The following is a 22,386-nucleotide window of genomic DNA, read 5'->3' on the forward strand; positions in this document are numbered from 1 at the left end:
CCCTATAATTTATTTATGTTTACATTTATTTAGCATGTATATATTAATATTATGCCTAAAGTAAGAAATTGAAATAATATAAAAAGAGGTTCCACCTCTAGTAATGGTAGAATAGCTCCTATCAAACAAACTGTATAGAGTGGTATAAAATGAAAAATAACATTGCCCTTCTGCTATCGCTTCTAGTACCTCTCCCCAAAGTTGACCACTATTAATAGTTTCTTGTGTGTCTTCTCAAAATTTTTTATACATTTTATAATATCTAGTTCCCCATTTTTAACATTTGTTCATGGGATTATTCTGTATTATTGTTCTGCACCTTCCATTTTGGCTTAGTGTTTGCATATCTTTCTGTATCATTACACACAGGTAGGCCTTATTCTTTTTTCAGCTGCATATTTCATTTTAAGAAGGTACTTTTTTGCTGTTGGTGGGAAAGTAAAATGGTATAATTGTAGTAGAAAACAGTATGTGAGTTCCTCAAAAAATTGAAAATAGAACTACCATATAATACAGCAATTCCACTTCTGGGTATATAGCCAAAAGAATTGAAAGCAGGGTCTTGAAGAGACATTTATACATCATACATTTATGTTCACAGCAGGATTATTTACAGTAGCTAGAACATGGAAGTAACACAAGTGTCCATTGATGGATGACTAGATAAGCAATATGTGCTACATACATACATACATACAATGGAATATATTCAGCCTTAAAAAGGAAAGAAAATCTGACACATGCTACAACATGGATGAATCTTGAGGACTCTATGCTAAGTGTAATAAGCTATATATGCTTTTATGAGGTATTAGGAGTAGTCAAAGTCATAGAGACAGAAAGTAAAACGGTGGTTGCCAGGGCCCAGGGAGAAGAGAAGAATGGGAATTATTGTTTAGTGGGTATAGAGTTTTAGTTTTAGAAGATGAAAAGAGTTCTAGAGATGCAAAACATTATAAATATATTTAATATCACTAAACTGTACACATAAAATGATTAAGATGGTAAATTTTTCTGTCATGTGTATTTTAACACAATTAAAATGGTTGGGGGGTGGGGTAGGTACCTTAATTTATTAAACCAATTCTTTGTTGGTGGACTTTTTTTTTTTTTTTTTTTAATATATTTTATTGATTTTTTACAGAGAGGAAGGGAGAGAGATAGTCAGAAACATCGATGAGAGAGAAACATTGATCAGCTGCCTCCTGTACATCTCCTACTGGGGATGTGCCCGCAACCCAGGTACATGCCCTTGACCGGAATCGAACCTGGGACCCTTCAGTCCGCAGGCCGATGCTCCATCCACTGAGCCAAACCGGCTTCGGCGTTGGTGGACTTTTAGTGCTATTATTAACAATGTTAATAACCTTACACATATCTCTTGGGGTACATTTGTGAGTATGTTAATGGGATAAATCCTAAGTATTAGGATTGCAATATTAACTGTTATATGTATTTTTAAAAGACTTTTAAATTGATTTTTAGAGAGAGGGAGGGAAGGAAAGGGAGAGGGAGAAAGAAAGATAGATGTGAGAGGAAAACATTGATCTGCTGCCTCCTGCACGCTCCCTACTGGAGATCGAGCCTGCAACCCAGGCGGGCATATTCCCCGACCAGGAACCGAACCAGCAACTTTTTGGTGCACCAGATGGTGCCCAACCAACTGAGCCACACTGACCAGGGCCCCACTTGGTAATGTTTTACTTTCAGCTTTTATGAGTTTAATGACAAGCCCTGTTTTATCCTACTCATTCTGTAATTCATTGGCTTTCTACCTTCAGTATACTCTCCCTTTTGAGAAATCAAGGAAATTCACCAAACCATCTCTAAGAACTTCCATCCTAAACTTGGGAAAGCTGTCAGTGTGAATAGTTACCACTTAGCAGAAGGTCCACATCTCTGTAATTTAGCCACTTTCAGTAAAATCTGGACTGTGGAGAGGAAAAACAAATTTCCATTCTTTTTGTCCATTGGAGGTTACCAGCTCCTCTGGCATGAGCAGAAAAGTCCTTGGATGCCTGGTATTTAGGGCTCCCTGCAAATATCCTGGTGTCAAAACCTATAATTATATGGAGTTTTCCTGTGGAATATTTTTTTGTTGATTTGAGCTAATCAAATTAATACTTAGTTAATTCATTAGTTTTCTAATAGAAGAATATGTCCTCAATTTTTGTGTAGTTCACAATGTAGGGTACAGACACAACATATTTTTAAGATCAATATGATTTTGTCATTTTCCCCATTACTTTATTAAAAGTTTAGACAATCAGCAAGACAAATCAAGCTCTGATCTGTAGCTGATTTATTTGCTGATTTCTATGTAGAAAATCCTCCCATGGTGGCTGATTTCAAGCTTACTGAATGTAGAGTAGAGAAGAAACGCTGTATTGTAGCACATCACTATGTAGTATTTCCACTATAAAGATAAAATAGGTGCAAATGATCTAAAGAGCATAGATAATAGTAAAATATAAAAAAATAGGAAGGAGTGATTTTTCAGTATTTATTATTCGTATTTTATTTTATTTATTTATTTTTTAAATATATTTTATTGATTTTTTACAGAGAGGAAGGGAGAGGGATAGAGAGCCAGAAACATCGATGAGAGAGAAACATTGATCAGCTGCAGCTGCCTCCTGCACACTCCCCACTGGGGACGTGTCCGCAACCAAGGTACATGCCCTTGACCGGAATCGAACCTGGGACCCTTGAGTCCGCAGGCCGAGGCTCTATCCACTGAGCCAAACCGGTTAGGGCCGTATTTTATTTTATCCAAATACTTATATGACTTATTTATTCATAAAATTTATATAGTTTTATTTTTAATGGCTGTATTTAATTACTGATTTGCAAAATTTCTGAAAATTTAGTTTGGCTTACTAGCCCATAGGATTTGGCTTTAGCTCACCACTGTACCTTCCTGATATAATTTACTATCATTCCCTCTCACTACATTTTTTCCTGACCCTTAAACATGCCAAACTTGGTTGTGCATTAGATCCTTTGCCCTTCTGACTCCTTATACATAGATTGTCTTTCCCTCTAAGAGGTTCTTATCCAGGACTCAGTTCTGTTGCCTGACTTCTCAATGATGCTTTCCCTCACATTTAATTTAAGTTAGCCTCCCTCTACCTTAACAGCTACTCGTTCTTTGTCATTTTATTCAGTTTTAGTGTCTTCATAACTCCTATCATTATCAGAAATTGTTTTATTCAGTATGTGTTTGTATGTTAATTGTCTCTTACTCCACTAGTACATAAGCTGCAAGAGAACTTGTTCTGCAGTGTCTGTAACAGTGACTAGCATATAGTAGATGTCAATAAATATTTGCTGGATGAATAAATGAATACTCTAAGTAAAAGATATAAAAATGGCTTGTACATTACTTCACAAAAACCTCTTCTTTAGCCTAATCCTTATTAGATAGAAAAAATATCTTATAGTTTTTAAAAAATATATATTTTATTGATTTTCCACAGAGAGGAAAGGAGAAGGATAGAGAGTTAGAAACCTGTTAGGGCTCTTATAGTTTTTTCATTTGTTTACTCTAACTTCACTGTAGGTGCCATTATTTGGATTATATTCAAACTGAAACTGTCATGAAAATGTTTATCATCTGTAAGTAAACCTTGGGGATTATAATTTAAGACCAAATTGCATCATGCTGAATTCTGTATTATAATAGATTCTGTAGTGGTTAGTTGCCCTATAGTATATTTAAAATTAAAGGGGAAAAGTATACCATTAAGTTTTTGAAGAAGGTGTGATAATTTAATATTTGAAGAGATGAAGGAATCCTGAAGGTAAAAACTAATGTATTTAACTGAGAAATTTGTTTAACTAAGACTTAAAAAGGGCTTTTTGTCAATAAAATACCCCTGTAAAAGACAATGTGTAATGGCAACTGATAAGAAAATTGTAAGTGCTCCTTTTTCTTTTTGTTGAATTACTTTTTTAAGTGGATAAATTATCAAACCAGGGTACATTTTAACTTCTGGTAATTAATACAAAAGCATTGGATGAATTTCCCTAGCCAGGTGGCCCAGTTGGTTGGAGTGGCATCCTATACACTTTAGAGGTTCCTGGTTCAATTCCTAGTCAGTGCACATATGTAGGTTTTGGGTTCAGTCCTGGTCAGGGCGCCTGCAGGAGGCAACCAATTGATGTTTCCTCTCTCTCTCTCTCTCTCTCTGTCTCTGTCTCTTTTTCTTTCTTCTCTCCCTTCCTCTCTCTAAAATCAATAAAAATATCCTTGGGTGAGGATTTAAAAAAAAAAGGAATTGGCCCAGCTGGTGTCTCTGGTTGAACATCAACCTGAACCAGGAGGTCACAATTTGATTCCCAGTCAGGGCACATGGTTAGGTTGAGGGCTTGTTCCTCAGTAGGGGGCATGCAGTAGGTGGCCGATTGATGATTCTCTCTCATCATTGATGTTTCTCTCTCTCTCTCTTCCTTCCTTTCTGAAATCAATACAAACATTTTTTAAAAAAGCATTGGATGTCCTAGCTGGTTTGGTCGGCCTGTGGATTGAAGGGTCCTGGGTTTGATTTTGGTCAAAGGCATGTACCTCTGTTGCAGGCTCCTCCCCAGCCCTGGCCCTGGCCCTGGCCCTAGTCCTAGTCAGGGCGCGTTCAGGGGGCAACCAATCAATGTGTTTCTCTCACATCGATATTTCTCTTTGTTTTTCCCTCTCTCTTCCACTCTCTCTAAAATCAATGGAAAAATATCCTCGGGTGAGGATTAAAATAAATAAATAAATAAATAAATAAAAAGCATTGGATGAATAGATATATCCAAAATAAAGCCTTTGTAAAGTTGGGAATAAAACTGGATTTTAAGGTTTTTTTTTAATTAATTAATTAATTTTTTAAAATTATTAAATCCTGTATATCTATTTTTTTAAAAATATATTTTATTGATTTTTTACAGAGAAGAAGGGAGAGGGATAGAGAGTTAGAAACATCTATGAGAGAGAAACATCGATCAGCTGCCTCCTGCACACGCTGTACTGGGTATGTGCCTGCAACCAAGGTACATGCCCTTGACTGGAATCGAACCTGGGGCCCTTGAGTCCGCAGGCCGACGCTCTATCCACTGAGCCAAACCAGCTAGGGCATTAAGGGTCTTTTTTTATACAATGGGCTGTGATTTTTTAATATCAATTTTATTTATTTATTTATTTTCAATTTTATTTTTAATACCAAACCTAATATCATTATTTCTTCTGTATTTAGGTTCGATTAGTGATAGTGGATGGTATTGCTTTTCCCTTTCGTCATGACTTTGATGACTTATCCCTTCGAACTCGATTACTAAATGGCCTAGCCCAGCAAATGATCAGCCTTGCAAATAATCACAGATTAGCTGTAAGTATAATTAGTTAAGAGAATTCTATAATAGTTAAGAAGATTGTATCAAATATTAATGCCTACAAGTAGCAGAATAGAATTTCTCAGGTCAATAAAAAAGGACATATTAATGTACACATAGTTTTAAATGTAGTTTTGTTTTGGCTTGGTTATTATAAAAAATTAATTCCAGTCATAAGTGTTGCTTATTGGTTTTCCTGGAAAAGAATAAGCATAATTAAGATGCCATATTTTAAAAATGGACTTTGGTAATTGCAGTGTTTTCTTTGTCTAAATATACTTGATGTGTTTTAGGTAAGCTCTTCCAACATTCCCATTTTTCTTTTAATTTGAGTCTTTGATTATTACATAATGTATAATCATAGACTCAGAGGGATAGGAAAATGACATATTGTAAAGAGCCAAGATGTTTGGAGGTGGAGGTAACTCTTAGATTTGAAATGTGAGGAGAAAGGTAAAGGTAAGTTCAAAAGTGAAGCGATAAAAAGGAGTTAAAAACTTTTTTTTATTGCGTTTGCCAGCACTTCCCATTCCGCAACCCTATTCCACCACTGACACGAATATACACACTTATATGTGAGGGAGATGGGAGGTCAGACTGCTTAACTTGATTTTCTTATCTTTACCCAGAGTCCTTAGCACATGCCTGTAATACATCATAAGTAAATAAAGAATTCCTTGATAAAATAATTTCAAAACTTACATCTTTTCTTTTGAGCTATTAGATTTTTTTGCCATAAACTGAAAAGCATAGTATCCCGTCTTTGAATTATTTTTTCCCATTAATTTGTACATAATTTTATGCATTCTGTTAATATCCATGAAGAACCCCCACTAGGGGGCACTCAAGACTAATGAGTTGCCATAGTTCCTTAGGTTTTTGTTTGTTTTTAACAAAAATATCCTATCTTTTCTGATTAAAAAAATAATGCAACCCTGGCTGATGTGGTTCAGTTGGTTGAGTGTTGTCCCATACACCGAGTGGTCGCAGCTGGTTCAATTTCCAGTCAGGGCACATCCGTGGGTTTTGGGCTTGATCATGCAGGAGGCGGCCAATCAAAGTGACCCTCTCACATCAATGTTTCTGTTTCTCTCCCTCTCCCTTCCTTTCTCAGGTCAATAAAAAAGGACATATTAAAAATAATTATAAAAAATATTTTAAAAGTAATGTAAATAACATGAAAAACTATGCAGTATTTAAGTAATATAAGCATTTGCAAACTCACATGAAACAAGATATCCATATATATGACTAAGTGAAAAATTCAAGTTGTATAATAATATATTTAATGGATTCCACTTTTGAGAAAAGTAAAAATTATATATGAGCATTTATGTCTATGAAGAAAAATACTGAAAGGACTAAAACATTAACAGTGGTTATTTCTAGAGCTAAGATTTTTTGGGGGCTAAGGGCATACTTTACTCTATTACGTTATAAATTCTTTTTTACTTAGCAGGTATAGAGGCATGTCTGACCTTTGATAATAAATACATTTTACAACTTTAAGTTATATGCTTGCTGTAAAAAAATTATAAATCATCAAAATGTAAATAGTTATATTATCTATTACTCAGAAATGATTATTGTTGAGTTTGCTGTACATATTTTTCCAAACTTATTCTATGCATACATAAACATGTTTTAAAGTAAGATCACATTATGCATGCTATTATGCAAAGCAATATTTTGTTCACTTAATATATTGCAAATATCTTTCCATATATATCCTATATAATAAAAGCCTAATATGCTAAGTGTCCAGTCATCTAGTGTCCTTTCAACCAATCAAAGTTTAATATGCTAATGATATGCTAAGGCTGCTCAACCGCTCACTATGAAGTCCACTGACCACCAGGGGGCAGACAGTCGACTGGTCAACCAGTCACTATGACGTGCACTGACCACCGGGAGGAAGACACTCCAACCGGTAGGTTAGCTTGCTGTTGGGGTCTGGCTGATCAGGACTGAGCGAGACGGCCCTGGAGCCCCCATGTGGTCCCTCCTCGGCTGGCCAACCTCCCACATTCCTGCCTGGCCCCAGTTGTTCACCGGTGGGGTCCTTCAGCCTGGCCTGCGCCCTCTCGCAATCTGGGACCCCTCGGGGGATGTTGGAGAGCTGGTTTCAGCCCAATCTCGCAGGCCAGGCTGAGGGACCCCACTGGTGCACAAAGTCATGCATTGGGCCTCTAGTTACTATATAAGTTTATCTTACCTTAGCTACATAGTATTTTGTTGTATGATTGTAGAAGTTTTTTTAACCACTTCCCTATTGATTATCTTTAAAGTTGACTCCAGTTTTTCATAATTTAAAACACTGCAATCAACAACTTTACATATACTTCTTTGTCCATTCGTCCAGTTATTTCTGAAAGTATTAAGCCAAAGGAATATCTGTTTAAAACATTTTGTTATATATTATCAAACTAGAGGCCTGGTGCACGGATTTGTGCACTGGAGGGGTCCCTCGGCCTGGCCTGTGGGGATCGGGCCAAAACTGGCTCTCCGACATCCCGAGGGGTCTCAGATTGTGAGAAGGTGGTTCTCGGTGACACACTCCGGAATCGGACTCCTTCCTGTCTGGTTCCAGCGCATCACCTGAGAACCGCAGCTCCCAAGTGAATGCAGCTCGACAGCTCCTGCGTTGAGCATCTGCCCCCTGGTGATCAGTGTGCATCATAGCTACTTGTTGGTCGGCCAGTCAGCTAGTTGGCTGGTCGGCTGGTCGCTTAGGCTTTTATATACAGACTAGAGGCCTGTTGCACGAAAAGATTTGTGCAACAGGCTTTCCCTTCCCCTGGCTGCCGGCACCAGTTTTCCTCTGGCACCCGGGACCCAAACCTTCACTCTGGCCACCGCCTTCCATCTTCGCTCTGGACACAGTCTTTGCTGTGGCTGGAGCCTTCAGTTTTTGCTCCTTGCTCCGGCGGGAGTCTTCAGTCTCTGGCCAGAGCTGCTCTAGTAGCTCCTTCCGCCCCCCACCCTCCCCCTCATAGCTTGATCGCTGCTTCACCTGCAGACCTCGCGGGCTCCTGGGTTCCAGGGGGCTGCCTTGCCTCTGGCCTGGCTTTCCAATCAAGATCATGGCCGCAGGTAAGGTGTCTCCTGGGTCCTGGGGTGCTGCCTTGCCTGCGGCCCAGCTTTCTGATCACAATCACTGGCTGGGGGGCGGGCAAAGGTGGCCCCGGTTCTCTGATCCAGGGCCAGGGGGCAGGGCAAAGGCGGCTGCCACCCAGCTCTTGCCTGCCGCCTGGGTTTCCGATCACCGTTCTTCCGTCCTTCCCCTTTCACCTCCCATCATTGCGCCTACGTATGCAAATTAACCGCCATCTTTCTTGGCAGTTAATTTGCATATCGCCCTGATTAGCCAATGGGAAGTGTAGCGAAGGTACGGTCAGTTACCCTGTTTGTCTTTTATTAGATAGGATTATCCTCAGAAAACGTGTTCCAAAGTATGTTGTCTTCAGCAATGAATGGGAATTCTTGTTTTTCCACATCTTTACCAATTTTGAGTCTTTTAAGTCTTTGCCATGCTGATGTGGAGAGAGCCCTTTTATTTTTTAATTTTTTAAATATATTTTTATTGATTTCAGAGAGGAAGGGAGAGGGAGAGAGAGATAGAAACATCAATGATGAGAAAGAATCATTGATCAGCTGCTCTTACATGCCCCACACTGGGGATCAAGCCTGCAACCCGGGCATGTGCCCTGACCAGGAAATGAACCATGACCTCTCGGTTCATCTGTCAATGCTCAACCACTGAGCCATGCTGGCCAGGCAAGAGTCCTTTTAGAAGTTCTGTATCAGTTTCAGCTTGCAGTAGTATCAATCTTATATCTAGAGGGAAGACCTGTATTGGAAGAATATTTAAAATAACCATTTTTGGAGAATTTTGGATAAAAATATGCCAGATAATCTGATTTTTACTGTACTAAATCATCCTCAAACACGTTCATTTTCTCTACTATAAAGCTACTACTTTCATAACATGGGATTTTTTTCTATAGGCCACTATTTAATCCAAAAGAATTAGCAATATTTTTAGTCTTTAGTGCCATCTGTGACTAACGTACATCTGTATCTATTTTTTTTTTTAAATATATTTTATTGATTCTTCACAGAGAGGAAGAGAGAGAGATAGAGAGTTAGAAACATCGATGAGAGAGAAACATCGACCAGCTGCCTCCTGCACATCTCCCACTGGGGATGTGCCCGCAACCAAGGCACATGCCCTTGACCGGAATCGAACCCGGGACCTTTCAGTCCGCAGGCCGACGCTCTATCCACTGAGCCAAACCGGTTTTGGCCATCTGTATCTATTATTAGTAGACTAGCATTGTCACAATTTGGGGTCATTTGATCTGATTACTGTGTTTTATTTTCCTGCAGTTCTTCTACTTTTACTGTACATTCTTTGACTTTAGGTCTCTTCTCATAATTCTTTGCCTTGGTTTCTTTTTTATTTCTGTAAAATCATAAATCATAATTCTATATTTATTTCTTCCCTAGAAATGGAAGCATTGAGTTATTAAGAACTTTATATTCTTTTGAATAAATATATTCCAGAGAGGCCACAGTGCTAAAGAGCACAGACTCAATCTTTCTAAGCTTTTGATTTATTATGAGTTAAATTGGAATAATAATAATACCTCATTCATAGAGTAGTTGTGGAGATTAGATATGATAATGAAGGTAAAGCACTTAGCATGGTTTCTGGCATGTATTAGGTACTCAAAAGTTTATTACTGCTGTTGGACTGGTTGTTCCTATTGGCTTATACAAAACTTAAATTTAAAAGCTTGGATTTTCCTGATTCTCGCATTTATGAAGTTTTTGTTCATGCTCTCTTTAGGCCATTATATATTATCTATTATATCTTTACTAGAGGCCTGATGCATGAAATTTGTGCGGGAGTTAGGGGGGAGTTCTCTCAGCCCGGCCTGCGCCCTCTCGCAATCTGGAACCCCTCGCTTCTAACCACCCCCCTGCTCACTCCTTACCATTGGCTTGCCGCTCCTTAGCACTGCCACGGAGGCGGGAGAGACTCGGGCCACCACCACTGCACTCGACAGCCGTGAGCCCCACTTCTGGCTGAGCAGTGCTCCTGCTGTGGGAGCGCACTGACCACCAGGGGCAGCTCCTTCGTTGAGCATCTGCCCCCTAGTGGTCAGTGTGAGTCATAACGACCGGTTGTTCTGCCGTCAGATTGAATTGCATATTATGCTTTTATATATATATATATATACTAGAAGCCCGGTGTACAAAAATTTGTGCACTGGTGGGGGGGTCCCTCAGCCCAACCTGTGCCCTCTCACAGTCTGGGACCCCTCGGGAGATAACCACCTGCTGGCTTAGGCCTGCTCCCCTGGTGGCAGTTGGCACACCCAATCCCACAGTGTCTGCCCCTTTTCCCCTGGTCGCAGATGGCAGGCCTGGATCCTGCGCTGGGGCGGGCGGCAGCTGAGGATTACGCTGCTGCCCGCCCCACCCGCCCTACCCCGCACACGGCAGGCCAGGATCTTACACTGGGGCAGCCAGCGGCTTGGGATCGAGCTGCCACCAGCCCCAGGCAGGGCGGCAGAGCACGATCTGCCTGCAGTATGCAAATTAGCAGCCATCTTTGTTGGCAGTTAATTTGCATATCATGCTGATTAGCCAATGGGAGGCATAGCGAAGGTACGGTCAATTACCATGTTTGTCTATTACAGTGGGGCCTTGACTTATGAGGGTCCCGACTAATGAGTTTTTTGAGATACCAGCTGTCTCTCGGCGGTTTTTTTGCGTTGAGTTGATAGAGTAATTTGAGTTAACGAGCTCTTTAACGAGCTCGGTCTCAGAACGAATTAAACTTGTAAGTCAAGGCCCCATTGTATTAGATAGGATAAATTCTTCCATTTTCACAACAAAGAACTTCTTTGTTCTTGTTTGTTTAAAAAAAAGTTTTATGTTCAGTAGACATGTTTTCAGATAACTATTTATTTTTATGGGTAAGTTTTAAAAATATTATCAGAAAGGTTTTCATTACCTAAATAGTATTTCTTTAAATTAGATTATATTCAGAATAATAAAATCACAAGACTATTTACTTGATAAGTTTTAGGGGAGACTCATCTAATTTTCTCACATTTTGTTTTTGTAGGTTATTTTAACTAATCAGATGACAACAAAGATTGATAAAAATCAGGCCATGCTGATACCTGCGTTGGGTGAGTAATAATCCGATAAACATTTTCAGTTAAACACATTTTCTCTACTTCTTTAATTTGATGCTTATTGAGTACGGTAAAGTTCATGACAGCAGAGACTGTATGTGTCTTATTCACTGAAAAATCTTAGCACAGAGCACTGTGCCCTTAGATCTTGACTCATCCTTTCAGTTAACAGACATTAATTTAGCATCTACTATATAGAAACTGTTGTGTCAGGTACTGAACATATAATATTTATATGGTGATTCTTGCCTTCAGAAAGCACACAGTCTGCCCTGACTGGTTTGGCTCAGTGGATAGAGCGTCGGCCTGCGGACTCAAGGGTCCCAGGTTCGATTCCAGTCAAGGGCATGTACCTTGGTTGCAGGCACATCCCCAGTAGGGGGTGTGCAGGAAGCAACTGATCGATGTTTCTCTCCCGTCGATGTTTCTAACTCTCTATCCCTCTCCCTTCCTCTCTGTAAAAAATCAATAAAATATATTTAAAAAAAAAAAAAAGAAAGCACACAGTCTTAGGCAGGAGTAAGGGTGAATCCATTCAAATACAAATTACACTACAGTGAATAGATTTATTTTGTTTTTAACCTCAATCATGGTCTTGTTAGAATATAATGCTTTAAGTTTATTTATCCTAAAATCTTTAAGAATAGTATCTCAGAGTTTTTGCTTTTTTTCTGGTGGTTAGAAATACATTGGTCTTAATATATGGAAGATTGACAAATATGTTAATTCAAACTATAAAATTTTCTAAAAGTAAATAGAAGATATTGATCTGCAATATTTTATTAGGTATGTAAACATCCATGAATCTCAGGATATTATCGACATACCAGTTTTATTTGAAATCAAGTATACTCTCATTATGTTAAATCAAGCAAAGTAAAAATGTATTTAGTCAGATGCATTCTGAGAGACTTATAACCTAGGTAGTATACAGTTATTGTGTTCTTCTTCCCTCAGGGGAAAGCTGGGGACATGCTGCTACAATACGGCTGATCTTTCATTGGGATCAAAAGCAAAGGTCAGTGTAGAAACAAGTTAATTATTCTAAATATTGGTTAACTATACTAAACACCAGTCTCTTAGAGCTAGTCCAATGGATGAAATCTACAGTACCCCATGAACTAAAGCTTTTGTTACCTTGTCCTTAATCACCTAGAGCAAACAGAAACATGTTTTTATCTGCACGTTTAGCTACATAAGAAATGCTTTGGGATTTTTAATGATGGGCTGCACCTGAAATGAATAGTGGGCCAAAGAATGCTACCTTCTAAAGGTCTTAGAAATCAAGTACCATTAGCCATGCATAAGGGGGTAGGGACTCTGTGTTCATGGAAGGGATTGAAAGAATACAATTGGGACAAAATGTTAGCTTTGGGACTAATTTATGTGGAAAATAGGATGGCTTTTCTTAGTTATTGCTTAATATATTTCTTGTATAAAATTGTGTTTACTTCTGTATTTTCCTACCTTGCTTTTGTTATTTAATTACTTACCTGACTTTCACTGGTATTGTTCTTTAAAATAAAACTATGACAGCATGAAACCTTTGTATTTGTTTTTAAAGCTGCTGAGCAAGTGAACAAACCAGCTTTTATTTTCTTTAAAATAGGCAATTGAAAGCTGCAGAATCTTTTATTCTGCACTTCTAGAAATGTCAGATTTATGCTAGACTCTCTGCTTTGAGATTAATTGTCATAACCTAGAGAACTTGGTTTTGAAATGCTCTAATGAAAGGGGAAAATTGAGACAGCTTGTGGGCAAAGATAGAAAAAAGGATTACTTAAATACATATTGGGTCTGGTCAGTGGTATTGTCTATTTCTTTATTTACATTTCTTTGTTCTTTTAAAAAATGTTTTTATTGATTTTATTTTTTTAAATATATTTTTATTGATTTCAGAGAGGAAGGGAGAGGGAGAGAGATAGAAACATCAATGATGAGAGAGAATCGTTGATTGGCTGCCTCCTGCACGCCCCCACTAGGGATTGAGCCCACAACCTGGGCATGTGTCCTTGACTGGAATCGAACCCAGGACCCTTCAGTCCACAGGCTGACACTCTATTCACTGAGCCAAACCGGCTAGGGCGTTTTTATTGATTTTAGAGAGAGAGAGAGAGAAGAATGAGGGAGGGAGAGAAAGAGAGAGAGAGAGGCACCAAAGTGAGAGAGGAACATTGATCTGTTATCTCCCGTATTCACCGAATGATGCTCCAATCAATTGAGCCACACCAGCCAGGGCTGCATTTCTTTGTTCTTGCCTCACCAAGTTAGGTTTTACTGACTCTGAGCTCATAGTAGAACCAATCACCCTTACATACATCTTTTACAACTAATTCATGCAGTTTGTATCTCTTTTAAAGATGGCACTTTCAGATCTCAGGTGACTCTTCTCCCCCACAATTATACAAAGTGCTGTACAATTGACTCCCATCCTCCAACTGAATTCACAACAGGAATTTTTTTCTCAGTAACAAACACTATTGTAAAGGTTTGGCAATTTCTCCAGATGAGTCTTTAGAACATACTGCTTATACTTTCCCAGATTGGGGTGTTTTGCAAAGTGCATCCACTAATACTGTTAGGAATTTCCCTTGAGCTAGTGTACAATAGTAATCTTCCACTTTTATTATATTAAATACTCACTAGTAGAACACATCTAAAAAAATGAGAAAAATTGCCCTAGCCAGTTTGGCTCAGTGGATATAGCATCAGCCCACGGACTGAAGGGTTCTGGGTTTGATTCCAGTCAAGGGCATGAACCTTGGTTGCAGGCTTGATCCTCAGCCATGCTCAGGGCACATGCAGGAGGCAACCAACCAATTGGTATATCTGTCTCACATCGATGTTTCTCTCTCTCTCCTTCCCTTCCACTCTCTGTAAAAATCAATGGAAAAATATCCTCAGGTGAGGATTAACAAAAAAGAAAGAGAGGGCAGGGGGAGGGGGAGAGAAGAAAAATAATAGGAGTAGTGCAAGATGTTTCATGTTTTTATACATTCATCAGAAGGAGAAGTTTGCCGTTATCTAACTATAAGTTAGCATTGATTAGGTACCCATGAGATAAAAAAAATCATGCTTACTTTAAAAAAAATGTTTGTATTGATTTTCAGAGAGGAAGGAAGAGGGAGAGAGAGAAACATCAATTGGTTTCCTCCCACGCACACTGACCAGGGATTGAACCTATGACCTGGACATATACCCTCTTCAGAACCAAATCCCTTTTGGTGCATGGGGTGATGCTCAACCAACTGAGGCACACCGGCCAGGGCAATCATACTTAATTTTTAAGAGTTAACCATTTTATGACTTCAGCTTCTTACTAATCCTTTCCAAGAAATTAGAGAATAATGTAGAGCACTGACATTAGATAGATAGATTTAGGGGAAATCTTTTCTATAAAAATTTCCCAAGTCCCATTTTATCATTTTAGTGAGTGCTTTCTTATGCTAGGTATTTGACTGGCACTTTATGTACAATATTTTATATATTCCTTCAATAACTCTGAAGAATCTATATTTTTAACAGTGAGAAGACCAAGGCCCAGAAGATTGACTAGTAAATTCATTGAATATTTATTAACTCTCCTTTATTATGCTAAGCACTGTGTGTATAAAATTTCATTTTATTTTCCAGATAACTGTGAAATAGATAGTAGTATCTATATTTTTTAGCAGACGATCCTAGAGTCCATTCTTCTATAACTACTGTTTCTAAAATGTAATTCTAGTACTGTGTTAATTGCCAGCAAATCTGAAGCTCTTATCCACCTTTTCAGGTAAAATTCTTTTTCTTCAAACTGTTTTTTCCAGGCTCTGTGGATATATAATAAGTAACGTTCATACTTTATTATAACTAGAAGAAGTTGACCTTACTTAATAGAATTAAAATAGTCTTGTTTTATTTAAAAAAAATTTTTTTTTATTGATTTCAGAGAGGAAGGGAGAGGGAGAGAGAGAGATAGAAACATCAATGATGAGAGAGAATCATTGATTGGCTGCCTCCTGCACACCCCCTACTGGGGATCGAGCCCAAAACTCGGGCATGTGCCTCTGACCTGAATTGACTATGGGACCCTTCAGTCTGCAGGCCAACACTATCCACTAAACCAAACCAGCTAGGGCAATAGTTTCGTTCTTCATGGTTTGACACCAGCTATCCTTAAGTCATTAAGTTGCATGACATCTTGTATGTGCTTTAAATTTTAGTTTACCTTGAGAGGATAGAATTCACACTGGAGGAAAACAGTTATGAAAATGAACACTTCGAGTTTGAGCAGAAAACTAAAAAACCTTGAGTAGCCAAATATATATTGAGAATTGAATTTAAGTATCCCATCTTATGACTCAGTCCCCACCCTTCACCAGGAACACCTGATTTTTATCTTTTGACTAATAATGGAATTATATTCTAATAAAAATACTGAAACATTTTAATAATGGGGATATCATTCTAAAAAGATTACTTTGGTCTCTATCCTGCATATTGTGCATGTTTTCCTTCAATTTATATATTCATGATAATATGAAACTGAGATTGTTCAAAATTATACCACTCTTTGCCAAGAAGATCTGGTGGTAGAGTGGAGTAATACAGCAACACCCCCACATAGTGTTTCATACGTGCTTTAGAGCACAAATTGTGCTTCTGTCTTGTTTCTTCCTGACCCAGACTATGTAGTTCAGCCATATGTTAAGCTTCATCTCAGCTGGGGCCATGAGCCAAATGATTCTTTGGTTTAGTTTGTTGTTTAAAAGATCTGTTGAGATGCAGACATAAAATATAAAATTTTATATTTTACTTAGAAATTGGAGGAAGGTTTTTAACCTGAATACTAAGGCCCATTTGACTTTAGGATTCTTTTTTTATTACTTATTTTTATTTATTGATTAAAACATATTTTTATTGATTTCGGAGAGCAAGGGAGAGGGAGAAAGATAGAAACATCAATGATGAGAATCATTGATTGGCTGCCTCCTGCATGCCCGCTAGGGATTGAACCTGAAACTGAGGCATGTGCTCTGACCGAGAATTGAATTGTGACCTCCTGGTTCATAGGCCAACGCTCAACCTCTGAGCCACACCAGCCAGGCAACTTTAGGATTTTTAAAATATATTTTACTGATTTTTTTACAGAGAGGAAGGGAGAGAGATAGAGAGTTAGAAACATAGATGAGAGAGAAACATCAATCAGCTGCCTCCTGCACATCTCCTACTGGGGATGTGCCCGCAACCCAGGTACATGCCCTTGACTGGAATCGAACCTGGGACCTTTCAGTCCGTAGGCCGACGCTCTATCCACTGAGCCAAACCGGTTTTGGCAGGATTTTTAATAAACACATACATGCTTCTTAAAAGCTTATTTACTTATTAGTGTGACTGGTGTGGCTCAGTGGTTGAGCATCGACCCATGAACCAAGAATTTACCAGTTCCATTCTTGGTCAGGGCATATGCCCAGGTTTCGGGCTTGATCTCTAGTGGGGGGCATGCAGGAGGCAGCCGCTCAATGATGTTTCTCTCATTGATGTTTCTACTTCTCTATACTTCTCCTTTCCTCTCTAAAAACATATGTATTTTAAAAAGCTTATTTCCTTCTTAATGATTTTCTCAGAAAAATCAGATGAACTAGGTACTTTTTTGGATATGGTATTAGATACTCATTTTTCAGAAGGTTAGCTAATTTTTGTTATATTGAGTCAAAAAGAGAATTTTTTAAAAAAAACCTATTTTATTGATTTTTTACAGAGAGGAAGGGAGAGGGATAGAGAGTTAGAAACATCGATGAGAGAGAAACATCGATCAGCTGCCTCCTGCACACTCCCCACTGGGGATGTGCCCGCAACCAAGGTACATGCCCTTGACCGGAATTGAACCCGGGACCCTTGAGTCCGCAGGCCGATGCTCTATTCGCTGAGCCAAACCGGTTAGGGCCAAAAAGAGAATTTTTTAATAAGGTGGGTTGAAATATACCATGCTTGTATTTTTCTGTTATATTTTGCATTAATATGGAATAGCGACTCTAAAAGCATTGTACAAATTTATAATTTCACTTCCTTCTCAGAGCTATTCTTATATTACATATTACTTAGCAGTTATTTTATTTATGCATACAGTTTCAATTATAGAATAAATGACATTTTGGATTCTGCTGTTTTCATCCTGAAAGTACAAACTTAAAACATTAAGCTAATGGACCATGGTCTCTGATTGCCTCTCTTTTGAATTGTGCCTTATTAGAGGGGCAATTTCAAAATTAAGAGAGTAACAGATTTTTTGAAAACAAGTAAACGTTGTTATATGTAAATAAATGATCCTTTTAACTCTGAGAGTCTATGATTTTTCTCTAAGTTAGTGCAGTTATATCAGTTTTTAAAATGTGTGTAAAGTATACATAACTGAAAACTTAACATTTTAACCAGTAAGTGTACAGTTCAGTGGCGTGAAGTATATTCACATTATTGTATAATCATCACCAGCATCCATCTCCAGAACTTTTTCATCTTCCTATACTGAAACTTTGTACCCATTAAACACTAATTCTCCATTCTCCCTTCCCACCAGGCTCTGGCAACCACTATTCTACTCCTGTCTCTATGAATTTGCCTACTCCAGGCACCTCAAATAAGTGGAATCATACAAAATTTGTCCTATTGTGACCAGCTTTATTTCATTTAGCACAAGGTCTTCAACGTTAACTCTAGTATGTGTCAATATGTTTCTAAGACTGATTAATATTCCATTATATGTATATACCACCTTTTTTAAATCCACTCATCTGTGAAACATTTGGATTACTTCTACCTTTTGGCTATTATGAATAAGTTATATCAGTTTTAAATTAATTTTAAAAGTTTTTGCTTATATTTGTTGTTATAGTATTTGAACATCCCAAAGAGCTTAGAATTTTATTTTTCAACTATTTTCAGCTTTCAATTTTATGTTACTTACTTTGTACAGTACATAATAAAATCCTACCTAAATAGATCTTGTTCTTTCATGACAGTGATTTTTCTGGATATAATCCTTTCGAAAGAATGTGTCTTCCTAGCTTATTTATCTATATATATATAAAAGCTTAAGCGACCATTCGACTGTCTGGCCAGTAGCTATGACACACAGTGACCACCAGGGGCAGACGCTCTGACCAGTAGCTATGACACACACTGACCTCCAGGGGTCAGACGCTCAACACAGAAGCTGCCGAGCTGCGATGACTTGGCAGCTGCGGTTCTCGGGTGACGCACTGGAAACCAGAGAGGAGGGAGCCTGATTCCAGGGTGCGTCACCCGAGAACTGCCCTCTTGCAATCTGGGAACCCTTATGGGAATGTCGGAGAGCCAGTTTCAATCTGATCCCTGCAGGCCAGGCCAAGGGACCCCACCGGATTCATGCACTGGGCCTCTAGTATTAGTATAATATGAGTGTGTGTTTCTTATGTATATCCCAAGAAATTGTCTTAATACTTCTGTAATACACATAAAAAAAAATTATTGCAAAAAGTTTGAAAAACTTAAACAAACCTTTATTTAATAACTTTTAATTGTAGTCTTCTAGTTTTTTATATATGTGTGTATACATACTCATAAATGCAGGATCATACAGCATAACTTTTACTTAATGTAATATTAAAATTTTCCTTTTCATTAAATGTTTCTTCCACTATGTTTTCTTAAGCATCAATAGTATCTTGTCATGTATAAAGTAGTTTATTTCAGTGATTTTCAGCCTTTTTTATTTATTTATTTTATTTTTTATTTTTTAAAATATATTTCATTGATTTTTTTACAGGGAGGAATAGAGAGTTAGAAACATCGATCAGCTGCCTCCTGCACACTCCCCACCGGGGATGTGCCTGCAACCAAGGGACATGCCCTTGACTGGAAGCGAACCTGGGACCCTTGAGTCCGCAGGCTGACGCTCTATCCACTGAGCCAAACCGGTTAGGGCGATTTTCAGCCTTTTTCAGGTCATGGCACACACAAACGAAGTACTAAAATTCTGCGGCACACCAAAAAATACATTTTTTGCCAGTCTGACTAAAAAAATAGGTATAATTTTGATTTATTCACACTGGAAGGCTATTGTGTTAGTTGTTGTGATTTCTTATTTGACAATAAAGGAAAGACGTCAGCGCAGCAAAGCTGGTCAAGTATTACATATTTAAAATTTTTTTGCAGCACACTTTGAAAATTGCTGGTTTGTGTTGTTTTTTTTTTCATTTTTATTTATTGATTTATTACCTTTTTATCAGAGAGAGGGAGGGAGACAGAGAAACATTGATTTGTTGTTCCACTTATTTATGCATTCATTTTGGTTGCTGCTTGTATGTGCCCTGATGGGGGGCTAGAACCCACAACCTTAGCATATTGGGATGATACTCTAACCCAGGGGTCCTCAAACTACGACCCGCAGGCCACATGCAAATACAAATATTGTATTTGTTCCCGTTTTGTTTTTTTACTTCAAAATAAGATATGTGCAGTGTGCATAGGAATTTGTTCATAGTTTTTTTTTAAACTATAGTCTGGCCCTCCAACTGTCTGAGCGACAGTGAACTGGCCCCCTGTTTAAAAAGTTTGAGGACCCCTGCTAACCACTTGAGCTATCCTATTAGGGTGAAAGTTGCTGGTTTATTTGAATCAGTCAGTGGTCTTTTAGATTGCTTTAAAATTTTGTTTATATGAACAATATAAGTAATTGTTAATATCTGTAATAATTATTACTAGTACATGCATACATATAGTTATTGTTTGAAGGGAGTACTTCTGATATTTCTTTCCTTTCTGTATCCTTAGAGAACAAAATAATAAAATTATATTTTAAAAAATTATAAATTTAAATGATCAAATCAGTCACCTGAACTAATTAAGATTATGTGTTTGTGTATTTTTTTTTTCCTCTAAGCAGGTTGGCAACATTGTACAAATCACCAAGCCAGAAGGAATCTACAGTACCGTTTCAAATCACAGTCAGTATTATTATACTTTAAAATATGTTTTTATTGCCGAAACCGGTTTGGCTCAGTGGATGGAGCGTCGGCCTGCGGACTGAAGGGTCCCGGGTTCGATTCCGGTCAGGGGCATGTACCTGGGTTGTGGGCACATCCCCAGTGGGAGATGTGCAGGAGGCAGCTGATCGGTGTTTCTCGCTCATCGATGTTTCTAACTCTCTATCTCTCTTCCTTCCTCTCTGTAAAAAATCAATAAAATATATTAAAAAAAAATATGTTTTTATTGATTTCAGAGAGGAAGGGAGAGGGAGAAAGAGATAGAAACATCAGTGATGAAAGAGAATCACCAATCCACTGCCTCCTGCATGTCCCCCCACTGGGGACTGAGCCTGCAACTTGGGCATGTGCCTGACTGGGAATTGAACCATGACCTCCTCCTGGTTCATAGGTCAGTGCTCAAGCACTGAGCCACACCTGTGGGCAGGATATTAAATATTTTTAAAGTGAAAGTTGTTAAAAATTTTCATAAAAGAAAAAGTACCAACCTTTCTAATTTGGGTTTATAGATATTATAGATCTGTCATAGTCACCAAATATGTCCTACTTTAAAATGCTAATTTTCCTGCAATTGTACATCATAAAACACAGTTTTTATTGAACTATGCATATTTATCAATAGTTTTGAGCCAAAAATATTCTTGGCATATCATATTTTAAGGACAAAAACAGAAATAGAGATTCTGAAACTGAGTTATCCACTTAGCCTTTGCATTGCCTGGGTGCATTTAAAGTACTCTAATTGGAAAACTCTATTTTAGAGTATTGTGAAAATAAGTTTGTAAAACACCTAAGTAATTTTTACATGCTGCTTTCTTTCACCTCTTCAATAGTGTCACCACAAAGTTTTTTAGGGTTGTCTTTTAGAGAACATTTCTCTAATGCAATGTTATTTCTGTGTGTATGTGTATGTATAAATAAATAAATATAAAATACTTTAGATATAAAATACTCTAGTACAACCCTGGCTTGGACATCTATCCGTGAGGTTTATCCTCTTCAATCACAGTGGTTGATAACTTCTATCCCAAGAATAAAGTAGCACTCTTATCAATTACTTAAAATATTTAAAAGACCAATCATTATTTTAGATGTTCTTAAAGCATACTTATATTTTTTTCATCTTACAGACTCAGGGATTTAGAGATGCTGTTGTTGCTACTGCATGCTCATTGCAAACAGAAGGTTCATTGAATTCCCGGAAACGATCACGAGAATCAGGGGAAGAACAGGAATCCAAAGACTAGTCTCAAAGTATGTGTGTATGTGGGTGTATATATGTATCAGACATATTTCTTTAACATATAAACACACACTGTGGCATAAATGAATCAGGAATATATCAAACGAAATATAAATATTCTTAAATGAATATGATTCTCTGAAAGTTTTTCTGAAGCAGCGTGCCTTGTTTTCATTTTTAGTAACCATCAGTAGGAATGATATAGGTATTATATTTTGCAGATGTGGAAAGCTGATCTCATGTAGCCAGTCAGGCTGTATTTTTTTTTTGTTCTTTTCTTTTCTAATTGTCTAGAAAATCCTAGGGAAATAAAATTTTTGTAAATATTCCTTTTGTGCTCTCCTCTTTAAGTATAGCTTTGATAATTCTTAAAATGAACCTTTTTTTATTATTATAAACCCAGCATGCTGAGTCAACATATCATTATATTGTTTTATGGGTAGGGTACACATTTTAGATGACCAATCTGATTTTAGTTGCCTCAATCCTAAAGTCTAAGCCATTTGTTTATTTTTAATTTATTTTATAATGTTAAAGGAAAGACTTTGGAACTGTT

The 22,386-nt window shown here is 37.8% G+C and overlaps 1 protein-coding gene across 2 annotated transcripts in view; it reads left to right on the forward strand.

The window, feature by feature from the left end:
- Window positions 1-21,834, forward strand: part of RAD51C (RAD51 paralog C) — a gene marked incomplete at its 3' end in the record, with an annotated part of 36,096 nt that extends 14,262 nt beyond the window's left edge. The window contains exons 5-9 of one of the 2 annotated variants that reach the window (XM_081109991.1): window positions 5,235-5,366; window positions 11,510-11,576; window positions 12,540-12,606; window positions 20,488-20,548; window positions 21,718-21,834. In XM_081109991.1, coding sequence (XP_080966117.1) covers window positions 5,235-5,366; window positions 11,510-11,576; window positions 12,540-12,606; window positions 20,488-20,548; window positions 21,718-21,834 — 444 coding nt within the window. Of the gene's footprint in view, window positions 1-5,234; window positions 5,367-11,509; window positions 11,577-12,539; window positions 12,607-18,141; window positions 18,558-20,487; window positions 20,549-21,717 lie in introns of those variants that run through there. The other variant, XM_081109990.1, reaches the window with a different exon arrangement.
- Between the last annotated feature and the right edge of the window lie 552 nt (window positions 21,835-22,386).

This window comes from Myotis nattereri (assembly GCF_964212035.1).
Source record: "Myotis nattereri genome assembly, chromosome: 16".
Lineage (NCBI taxonomy): Eukaryota > Metazoa > Chordata > Mammalia > Chiroptera > Vespertilionidae > Myotis > Myotis nattereri.